The sequence below is a fragment of the Opisthocomus hoazin genome, chromosome 9 (genome assembly GCF_030867145.1).
Source record: "Opisthocomus hoazin isolate bOpiHoa1 chromosome 9, bOpiHoa1.hap1, whole genome shotgun sequence".
NCBI classification, from domain to species: domain Eukaryota; kingdom Metazoa; phylum Chordata; class Aves; order Opisthocomiformes; family Opisthocomidae; genus Opisthocomus; species Opisthocomus hoazin.
Window position 1 is genome coordinate 8,307,100 of NC_134422.1, and position 11,933 is coordinate 8,319,032.

The window sequence follows — 11,933 nt, forward strand, 5'->3', positions numbered from 1 at the left end:
CAGGGAAAAAAGCATAACATTTTCAAGATTCTGAATTAAATAGTTGGACTTCTGAGCATCTGTATCCATAACTTTTAAAGTCTCTTATATTGAGATTCATAGTTTTTTCCAAACTGTGTGAATTTGGAACTGTATACAGGTCCATCCCCAAGAACCTCAGAGGTGTAGGAAAGCTGCATTTTGTCAGCCCAGGGCTGACGGTAAAATGACTTTTGATAGCAAAGTCATTTATGCTATCGCCTCCCCTGGGTCTGCAACGTTCAGTTCCGTGCTAGTGACAAAGCTTGCGCTTTGAGGAGAAAGATGAAGACAAGAAGCGGGGGTGCCTGGGAGCCATCAGCAAAGTTTCTGGAGAGTCTGTGGAGTGATGATGATATAAGAGATCTTGTGTAGTCATTGAGCATTGGCAAGTGCGACGCAGGAGAAACACGGTGTTGAACTGGCGACTGCTCCGTTGAGCGCTCGCCCAACACACGTTGCCTGTGGAAGGCCGGCGCTAGCCACCGGCCGGGGCACGGCTGAGCGCACATCAAGTTTGCACACCCCTTCGCATTGCTCTTTTCATCCCCTCCTCGCTCACCATTTAGAGAGTGAGGGGCCTTCATGCTCTGGAGAGCATCACGAGGAGGTTTGTTTGCCACGCTTACCGCTGCGAAGGACTGAAGTAAAAACCAAAGTCGTGCATCCGTGGGAAGCTCCCGTTCTGTACGACAGAGTGGGAATGGCACTCTGGCTGCTAACGCGGCAGGGTGGCATAGAGATCACTAGGTTGGTGCAGCACATCATTCTGCTTCAGATTATTCTGAAGTCTTACATGCATTGCAGTATATTGAATATTAGGTAAAATATCTAATACAGTATTAGATGAGATTACATAAAATCACAATACTAATTAGAATTTTTCAGGCTGTCAACGTAAAGTCTTTGGGTATGATGAATATGCATTTCTGAAAAAGGTGCACAAAGTTTAGAGGCATGGATTTGACAAGGATCTCAAATTTCATGTGCTTTTTGCAAATATTATCTAGACTGTCATTTCAGATCTTCTGAAAGCTCCCAACTTTACGTGTTAGGCTGACAGTAATCAAATATTCCCAGTCCTTCCTTAGTCCTTCCCTAGCACTCAAAAATCACCTGGGTATTTTCCAGTCATTTTGTTAGAATAATTTTACAAATGCTTTTTATCCTACCTTTACCCAGTGCCTGAGTTCCGTGTTCTCAGTGCTTCTAATGTACTCTCTTTCCCTCAGTGCATTTTGTCTTAATATTCAATATTGTACCAGGACTAGAATGAGTGAGCTTATGACTGGGAGTGAATGAAGCAGAGTTTGGAAATTATATGACAAAAAATTGAATAAAAATATATTAAATGATCTATGTAGGGATGTGAGTCCATTATACCAGTAATCTAATTCCCAGTATCTTCTTAAGCAGCTTTCAAAACCATTTTTTGAGTTCTTTGGGTTTTGGATTGCTGCTAAAATAATGAGAATGGATGGAGCTGATGATGAATCAGCATCACAATGTTTACTGTCAACGGGGAATTTTGGCAGAGCGGTTTAATCGGTAACAGGGTCCTAATGGCACTGGCCCACTTAAACCTGCAGATGAAAAAAAAAAATCTTGCTATTTTCTTTATTTGAACTGATGTTGCAACAGCTTAAATTAAAGCTTCTATTAAGAGCAATAGGTTAATCTATTTCAAAGCTCTGTGGTTAGATGGCAGGTAAGCATGCTAAGAGCTGGCTTGGGTGTTTCCGCATAGCCCGCGGGCTGATGTACCTCAGCGGGGAGCAGGCACAGGCACTGTCTTTAGGCACCTTTGTGCAATGGCGGGGTTTCAGTGCGCAGGAGTGTTCCCTCCCACCCCAGACAAACACAAAACAGTGAGCAGAAAGAGGTAGTTGCCTCCAGACGATATTTTAGAGAATGTGTGTTAAACAATAATCAGTTACTCTTATCTGCCCTACATAGACACGCAGCGTTCTGTTGAGGGAGCCTAGGGAGCCCATGTTATATATCCACATTAAGCAATGTGGGTATTTCTGTCGCTGTGAAATGAAAGTCTATGGAAAACTTGTTTTCTAAGAAAGACCTAAACCTGACTTCTCATATGAGTATCAAAACACCTACAGATGTAGCTTGGACAATACTTTACCGTAGAAGAAGGAAACCAAAGCAAGCACAGAATCAGAAACAATATTAAGCAGTTATTTCTCACACCATAAATCAACAAAGGTCTGGTAAGTGGGATTCTACTCTCAGGGCTTTATATCCTGCAAGTGGGGACGTCACTACGGATTGCCTTAGACACCAGATTACTCAGCAGTCTGCAGTCAGCCCGGCAGGTATATAACCTCCTGATTCTGAGGAGTTCGGGTCAGTTCAACATTTGGTGCTTGGAACTGTCATTAACTGTGTTTGCAAAAGCAATTACAGACAGCAATACAAGCAAAAGAAGCACCAGCTGTTGTGAAAGTTGTAACTCCAGGAAGCTTTTTCTCAGGTTATATACTTCAGTGGCACAAATAACTAGTACTGTTTGTCATTTAATGTATGGGGCATGACCAGAAGATGTACTAATGTCTGACATCTTTTCTTTCAGGATGATTTTCTGTATAGTGTCTCCGTTTTAAGTGGAATCCTTTGCACTGTCTTGGCAGTAATCAAATTTATGCTGGGAAAGGTCCTCACAAGCAGAGCGCTGATAACCGATGGTGAGTGTAAAGTTGATCCTGCTGCATTCATAGACTCTTCCAGGGAATGTCGTAGACACAGAGGGTACGAGTGACCCCTGCACGAGGGCAACCGTGAAAGAGCATTGAAATAAGAAGGCCACTGGGAAATGGTGAAAAAAAACAAACCCCCAAACCCTAGAACAGTCTGTGGTACCACTAGCCTCCTACACAGATACCTCAGCTGAAATGATGGAAGTCAAACAGTTAATGTGCAGATAGTGACACAAAAATAGAGAGTTAGAGGTAGAGCATGTAATAAATTAGGTGTGTATTAGTCAGAGGTTAGACTACAGAGGGGGGACGTGACACCAATTTATGTAGCTTTGGTTAAGTCACATCTGTCCTCACTGCCTACGCCTGGTGAACTATTCTGTCCCTACAGTCAAACTGAAGCAAGTCTGTTGCAGAGAGCGCCTGCCTGCCTGGCTTGAGCAGGAACCGCGGCCATCCTTCGTGCATACCCCCTGTAGATGTAATTTGCCACCGTAGCGCTTTTCCTGCCACTCGGTAGAGCCGGCGGAGCACAAAACAAAGCCTTTGCCCACCTACTGCCCTACGTTCCTCCGGCCCCGCCGGAGTGCGGCACGAGGGGCATCTCCTCTGCTCTGTCCTTGGAAGACCTCACTGCCCCTAGTCTGTCGGCTCGGGCGTGTAGCGCCTGACTTGCTGTTTTCAAGGTATGTTTAAAGGCATGTTTTAAAAGTAGGTCCAGGTACGCCTCTTACTGACAAGGCTCAAGCTGGTGAATCTTCAGAAAGCCACGGGGGTCTGCTCTGCGAACAAGTGAGGCCTCAGTGATGGCGGAGATCTCACAGCGCCCTACAGATCTCTCCCAGTTTTTATCTGCCAGCACAGGACAATTTGAAATACTCTGTAAACATACACGGTAGGGTGTTAATGATTCATGGATTGTGGTACATAAATTATTTTACTCCGTTAAAGATTTCACTTTAAGGAAATTCAATTTTCCAGCTTACTCTAGGGATACATACAATTGTTTTAAGTAATTTAAACATACTCAAAATTTTTTTGGTGATGCATGATGACACATATTATGAGTATTTATATTTTATATCATCCCACTTATATAAATACTTCATGTGTATTTATATTTTAAATAGAAAATAAACAAAAAAGGAATCAAAACAGCAGTGCGGGAGTTACAGCTAAGCTACTGCCTCCCTGCATTTGCGATTCTCTCCCAACAGACCGTGCTGTTCGGTGATCTTAATCTTCACTGTGGACTCTGCCACCCTAGCCATTTTGAAACAAAAAGGTCTCCAACCTGCAAAAAGGATTCTGGAAAGGATCCTGGGAGCTGCAGGCCAGTGAGTCTGACTGCCTTCGCTGTCAGAGTGTAAGTGGGACACGTTGACCGCTGCAGCACTCTGTCTAGGCAGGCGAATGATTAACCCCCCCCTTCAAAAAAATCTAGCTTGTGTTTGAAACAGAGTGGTTTTGTCAGACAAAATATTCATTGAAAAATTCCTGAATAACTAGCTCTGAGCTCTGAATTGGTCTCCTGTATGACACAGAAATCTCTTCCCCCGTAATTACATCCTTGTGCTAATTATATTGCTTCTGAGCTGGAGATTGCTCATTCTTTGATTAAAAAAAATTAGAGAATTAAGTATACTATCACCTCGGTCTGGTTTTTATCTCTCTCTTCCTGCCTTCAGAACTACTTTAGGAAATGTAGGAGGCTGATCTTACCATGTGTGGTTAGATATCTTTTTTCACAAGGCATATTTACATACATACTTGATTTATTAACAGCCAGGAGGAGACAGTGTGATTCAGCAGCTGAGACAGATTTAGCACTCCCTTGCATATCTTTTTTTAGTGTTTTCTGTTTCCTGCTAATTTACCTCCTGCGATCACTGGCTGTGGACCAACAAACTGTTTTGAGTAACAAGAACATACATTTTTCTTCCTGAAAAATAGTTTATTTTCAAAACAGCAAATTCTTTCTCATATATGTCAACCTCTGTTTGAGATTTTTTAAAAGAATAATTTTGTTTTGGGATAGGGCTTGACAACAATATCTCTTAAAAGCCTAAATGTATGAATCCTAATAAAGCAAAATGCTATTTGTGCAATTTGTTTATAGCAAAAGTTCATGGCCTTCTGGATAATAAAAACAGTCATTTCCTATCTTGAATTTTGTAATATCTCAAAGGACAAATACAGACGTGTTACAGTTAGGTGAGGTCAGCCAACTTCCCTGTGGGTTTTAGATACCTGTGTCCTTCCCAGATTTAGTCCCCGTTTTTTTCCTGTGCCAGCCTTCTGCACAGACCATGGCGTCTGGGTTCATACCTGCAGCCATGACGTGGTTTCCTGCCACACCAGCAGAGCCAGGTTTGACTGAGTGACAGTCAGGAAGAGAAAACCGTTTCCTTTGTAAGCAGCTTTTAGTTCATTTGGAACCATCAGCCAATAATGGCAAGGAAATGTATTGCGCCTGCTTTTTGCATGTCATGCTGATGGATTCTAACTTAAGCTGGAGCAGGGGAAGTAACGCTGGTTTAAATTTATAGTTAATAAATTTAAATGTAATATTCTTTATATATACACACAAACAATATATTTTATTGACACGTATTAGCAGTGTAACTTTTATTGCCTGGGAATAAAAACAGGCTCAGGGTTCTAGACTAGAGTGTTGACGGAGTAATTGTGTCTATATTGGCTTACAACCATCAGGCATTTACATGCAAGACCTGTGATACCAATTGTAGAATCCACTGCCACAGTCCAAAAAAAACACCCCAGCCCCCTTTTGTTTGCAGGGCTGGAAGCCCAAAACCTTTGTATGCCCTGTCCTGCCACAGATCTCTAAGGAACGTGTGCTCTTCCATGCCAGGGTTTCCTTGGCCCTACTGACAGGGGTGTGGTGAACCTTAATTGACATATTGATGTTTTATGCAAGTATTTCAGCTGCAGGGATACCTAGGAAAGGTCAATTTTTAGCTACATCTGTTCTGAAAGACTTAATGTGATTTAGGTATGGACTGGATGTGAGAGGTCTGGATCACAGGAGATATTCAGCAGTAAGTGTCCTGGAGGCGGTTGTTGGCAGTCATGGGGAACTGGAAAAAAACCTGGCTAAGTACTATAAAAAGCAGCTGACTAGAGTTGACTCACCAAACAATACAGAATATTTCAAGTTTGATTTTTCATTTATTAACTAGGTTAAATAGTATATGTGTCTACTAAATGAATGCCTTATCAGTGCATCTTTTGTTGTTGTAGAACAACAGTGATACCTTTTGGGTTGTTGAGAAACAAAAATTCAGAAAAAGAGAATTTTGGGGAAAAAAGTGAATATAAGCAATGACTTAAAAAACCCCAGAGCAATAACCAAACAAACATGAGTCAAAGGAAAAATGCATTAATTATTCCCAAAACTCTGGGAGAAATTTGAACGGACAATCTTGAAGACAAAGAAAAAGGGTTTAAAAGAGAAAGAGGAGTCTAAAATGCTAATAACAACAATTGTGAATAATAGATATGAAGCTGCTGTAATATGTGTAAGGCATAAATGGAAAATTGTTGTACGATTCTTCTGTACGTCTTCCCTAATGCGTTCAGCAGTGTATGCAGCTCTAAGCTGTAGTGCCAGATACATGTAAATAAATATATGGGATGAGGTAAAAAGCTTCAAGAGAAGGGCTTTGAAACATTACTGTGCAAAACTGTTTTCCTTTTCGTGCACTCCTTGGGTACACTGGCTTCCAGTTTGCTCCTTCTCAGAGAAAGTGAGTGCCCCTGGGTACCTTTGAAGTGGCCTTTGAAGTTCTAAGCGGGGATATTTTCACGTGTGGCAGTGGCACATGGATAACGAAGAGGTTCTCTGGCAGGTAACTGGGCTGCAGCAGTCGTATGCCGGGCTGTGGCCAGCCCGCTAAGCCGCTACTTTACAGCTCAAAGTTCGCTTCATTCATGACAATAAGCTCCGAGAGAGGGAAGCGCTTGGCTGTCAGAGGCAACATGGTGCAGGGCCAGCATTTTGAAGGAATATTGCTGTTTGGAAAATCAGCATCAAGAGGTAAAAGTTGTATGAAACAAACAGCAGCTAGAATTGGGATTTTGAACTAAACAGAGTGAAAAAAGAGGGACAGACACACAGTACAGGTAAATTAATGTAAATTTATTTATATTATCCAGGAAGTGGCAGAGTTCTTAACCACTGGTCAGACACCAGCTATTCCATGTTTGATTTGTTGAAATGAAGGCAAAGACCTCTGTCTAACTACGCACGAACGCATCGCACCGCCGTCTCCTTCATGCAGTGCAAGAGCACACGAGTGTAAGGGCTCCCAGGGGCCTGTGCCCTCTCCGGCGGCACTGGCACGACAGTGCCTTGTCTCCCGACAGGTCGCCTCTTCTTGGGTGAGATGGCCAAAGAAAATTCTTGAAGATTTGGTTCTTCCTCTAATTTTTTTTCCCCCCCTTCTAGGTTTCAACTCTCTCGTAGGTGGAATAATGGGATTTTCCATCCTCCTTAGCGCAGAAGTTTTTAAACACAATTCTTCTGTCTGGTACCTGGATGGCAGTATAGGAGTTTTAATTGGACTTACAATATTTGCCTATGGAATCAAGTGAGTATCTGCTGCTGGCGGGTATTTCGGTACGTACAGCAGATGAGCTGTCTGGTTAATGAAATAAGCCATAGCTCTTAAAGGCTTGTATAACTCCAGTAAAGTCAGTCACTGGAATTTATTAGACTAGCTGCCAGTACTGAAGCAGTGTGTGGAAAGGGGTGAAAAAGTGGGTCTCTCATATCAGTTGGAAAGCAGCCAGCACTTAAAAAGAAATCGGAACAATTTTTAGAAGACTCTTATATACCTGAATTTGGAAATACAAGCTTTGAAATATTTGAAAAATAACCACAAATCCTGGTCAAAAAAATCACTCCATGCTGCTTTTATGGCATATTTCTAAGCACTGTTTTTTTTCCAAAGAAAGTCTAGGTTAAAGGTGAGGTGCCCAAGTCTAAAAAATAATCTTGATAGCGATTTCCATCCTAGCCCTACCCTACAGCAACTCCTGAACTGAAGGTTAGCCCGTCATGTTTCAAATGTTGTTTCTATTGAATTTTAAGATGCTTTCTTGATTCACAGCACCAGAAATAGAATAAAATCAAATGAAGCTCTGCCATGCACTTATTGCTGCCATGATTTCCCTTGGCGGTGTGGAATCTGAGAGTTTTGTGTTGTATTCCACTTTCTGCCGTAAGAGAAAGGGGGAGATGTAGCATCTGAGTTAATCGGAATCACGCCTGTTGAGAAGCAGACCTTGGCCAGGCTGCAGTAAGCCGTCATCTGGAAGCTGTGTGGGTTCTTTTTTTAACTTGGAAAATTAAATTAACATTTTAATGGAGAATACCATTCTTGGAAAAATCACTGTAATCACTGTTTCCATTGTAAAACTAGCTGTTCTGGAAAACTGTAGAGGCAAATCCATACAAAAGTATTTATTTAAAGGCACCAAACACATCAGAAACATTTTGTACAGCCGCTGACACTCATGCTGCGTACACGCCATCCGTCTGCTCGACAGCGCGCTCAGCCTTTGTGTCACCAAGACACAGTGGAGGATAATGAAGGGTAAAACTAAATACTCTTTTGGCAGCTACCGGGTTGTACAATTTGTGGAACTACTGCACTTCGCCTCTGCTGTCCGATCCCTGCTTCCAGCAGCCTGGCGTGGAGCAGGTTGCTGCAGCAGCCCCTTTCCCACTAATCCCCCCATGGCTTCTCCAGCCAGAAGTGACTGCTGCGGTGCGCTGCACCTCCTCGGCGCAGCCCTGCGTGCAGGCTTCGTAAAGGGGAGCCCCTCGCCGCACAGTTTGTTTTACGCTCCCTGTTGGGCAGAATTAATTGCGGAGTGGAATTAATTCTGATTAGGAGGAAGCAAGATAAGGCTGCTACTACATCTGAGTTCTTCTTAATTCATGAAATAAATGAATATTAATAAGTAAAGAGAACAGCCCAGTTCCTGGGCTTTCCTGTTTCTGCATCAACCCTCCTGTGCTTTCCTCTGCAGGTTGCTTATCGATATGATACCCCGCGTAAGGCAAACGCGCCACTACGAAATGTTTGAGTGAAGATCACACCCTCTCCTCTGTAAGGACTGTAAACGTACAGCATCGTACATTTTGGCAAGTGGTGCCAATGGTATTTTACTAAATATGCAGTTTGTTTCCCGTGGTCTGTTTTTGTTGAAGTTTGTTTTAATGGGAAATCTCTCTGTAAAACTGGCGTATGTGCACACTGCTTGCAATTCAGCCAAACAGCAGCATTTTTTTTTTCAAGTATGCTATTGATTCCTGTGACAATAGAAACCCTGCAGTTTGCAGTTTTAACCCAGCTGCCGTGTTGTATATTCCAGAGTGAAAGTGTTCTTAATGGTGTGATAAGCCTGTGGGTAAAGAAGTGCCAGTTTCAGATATTTTTTTTTTTCCTCTGGCCTGTATTTTCCCAAACACATGCTGTAATGGAGGTACAATCCTTGCTAACTTCTTCGGCTAACAGCGTATCCTAGGTAGAGTCTGGACACCAAGAACTGTGTTGCTTAAAACACTTAAAAGTAGCTACTTCTTCCCATCCAACCAGACGCACAGAAAGAGCAGGTACAGAGCTTTCTGTGATCAGAGAGATCCTTCATTTTAACCCTAAATTAACTGAAACTATACCTCTTCAACTTAAATTCTATTTTTTCTTAATGAGACACTGTTCATAGCTTTGCATGGACCAAACAAGCACACACAGTATTTTACTGTACAGACCAAAGTCAAAAAGTCATGCAAGGAAGAGGAGCTGCTTGAGGAACGGGATTCTCATCTTCTGTTGTACTTTACGCAGATGTACCAGCGTGTGTGACTTTGTGGTTGCTCTGTAGTCTGACGATGGCACAGCAGTGGCTCAATCTGGTGGTGAGATACAGATCTATTTATTAGATTTAGATTGTCCTGTAAAGTGTTGCTCACCTTCCATCACACATCTTATATATTACTTAATAGCAGGTTAAATTATCAAAGAAGCTTGATGTATGATCAATAAAACTGGTATCTATTTTATACAGTATCCGTAAGTAACATTTGAGAACTATTTCCAGAATGTATCATAGAACAAAGTCTTCCTGTATAGCGGCCTATTAAACTGGATTCTCTGGCTATATCCATTTTCTCTTTATTTTATATATTCCAGGTTGGTTTTCACAACACAGAACCAGTGTTGTTGCTTCTGTTTATCACAGGTGGATAAAAAATAGACAGTCCACTGTAGAGTTTCAGATGGGACCATGGTAAGTAGCCATGTCGCTGGAAATGACTCACTCTAGCTACAGGACAATAGACTACATAAATTAGACGTACAACGAGACTGTTCAGTGCCTGATGTACAGCAGGGATGCTGATTTTTTTTAGTGGTGCCTTGTGATGCTAAAACCGCACTTCCCATCATATGACACTTTGCAAGTTCTCGGCCAGGCCCTCAAGGATCTTTAGTAAGAGCCACCTCCATATGACACTTAGGGGAAGAGACCATCCAAAGGGCTCACTGACCTGACAGTGCCTGCGTGAGGTGCACCGTATCGCGAAGGTGACACCCAGTTCTTCTTGAAACAGAAAATTCTCTACAGCAAAATGAAATTTGTTCTGCTGCTATAGTTTGTTCACACATATTTTGGATCAATTCAATCTGTATAAATAGTTGTACACAAACTTTATAAAGTTGTTGCTGTCGGTGCTGATGCTGCCTTGCTGTCACAGGATGATAGAAGTCATCGTATGTCACTGAGCTCCTTTGTCTTGTCAAGCATTGCGCTTACTTTCATCTTACTGCTACGTCATAAATGCATTCAGCAAGGACTGCAGAAAGCTGTGAAGTACAGGAGTCATCATTGTACTCATCACAGGTGGATTTTAAAATATCAAATACCACCCCAAGACCCTTTCTTCCTGCACAAGTTCCTAATTTGTTATGCTTTTGCTTAGTCTGGATATTTTCCCATTGTGCTGCTTCTCTAACTCGTAGTTCCATGACGCGCGCTGCGGAACAGGTCTTTCCCACTGATGAACTAGCTTTTGTCAAGCATCTGCAGCCTCAGAACCACAGACCCAGAGCCTGAACACAGCTATATCAGACGTGTTGTGGTTTTGTTAGCTTGATTAGTACTGTTTACCCTCTTCCGCCACTCCAGGGGCTTCATTACTTCTCCAGTCCCACCGCTGGTTGTGAGAATGACACTTGGGAACTACTAAAAGCGCTGCTCCACAGGACCATGGCTCCAGCAGCCTGGCTCCAGCAGACGCTGGCGCCAACTGCTTCTGCAGGGAAGCGAGGTGGTGTGGCTGGCTGCGCCACGGTCCTTAACTCCTGATGTAACCATCGCAGCACAGGCGTCCTAGAGCGCTGGAAGTACGTAGGACACCCAAACCAACGCCCGGCTCAAATGTTAAACAGTTCTGGTAAAATGCCGAGTGTAAACAGGAGCACAGGAGAACGCAGATGTGTTCACACATGAAGCAAAGCTAAGCAGTGAGTAAATGGAGTTTAACGCTTCTTTCTGGAACTCCCGAATGCTCTTAGAGGATGTTTTAAGTCCAGGCTCCAGCTGCGTAGCCTTTGAAAAGGAGATGTGGTTAAACTAGTTTGTCGTACTTTTTCTTATCAGATTAATTTAAACCAACGGCAGAAACTTCTCTGTTACCACAGGTCCTTCAAAGCATTTCTAATATTAGCAGGTAAATACAAGAAAATAACTGAAATACTTGTGATACTTGAAAGGAATAAGACCAGGAAATAATGATACTCAGAAATGAAAGCAAATACATGCTAATAAAGCCAGCTAGCATCAGGGAGACTTTGTGTGGTACATGACAATAGAAGAAGAAAGAACTGCTCATCCAATCTACTGAGAGACTCTGCTCTAGCCAGCCACCCTCACCGGTAGCAGTTTCTGTATTAGTTTCCTTTATTACGTGTCTGTGCCAGTTGATTTTTCTAACTATGAGACAAGTGTGCTTCTAGCTAAGCTAAGGTGGACTTTTCAGTAGCTGAAATAGCTCAAAAGCACGGGGATTAATCACCTGAAACTTGGCAGGGGCCAACATAATACTTTGCCTGGTGATCGCAGGCCCCAGAAGCTGTCAGCACTGCCAAATCCTCTTTGTTGCGCACAGGACGC

At 42.6% G+C, this 11,933-nt stretch overlaps 1 protein-coding gene across 1 annotated transcript in view; it reads left to right on the forward strand.

Annotated features, from left to right (window-relative positions):
* TMEM163 (transmembrane protein 163) overlaps positions 1 to 9,942 on the forward strand; it is a 110,423-nt gene extending 100,481 nt beyond the window's left edge. Inside the window, exons 6-8 of the mRNA XM_075429738.1 lie at positions 2,606 to 2,717; positions 7,201 to 7,342; positions 8,790 to 9,942. Of these exons, the coding sequence (XP_075285853.1) occupies positions 2,606 to 2,717; positions 7,201 to 7,342; positions 8,790 to 8,850 (315 nt within the window). The 3' untranslated portion in view covers positions 8,851 to 9,942. The remainder of the gene's footprint in view (positions 1 to 2,605; positions 2,718 to 7,200; positions 7,343 to 8,789) is intronic.
* Positions 9,943 to 11,933: the final 1,991 nt, after the last annotated feature.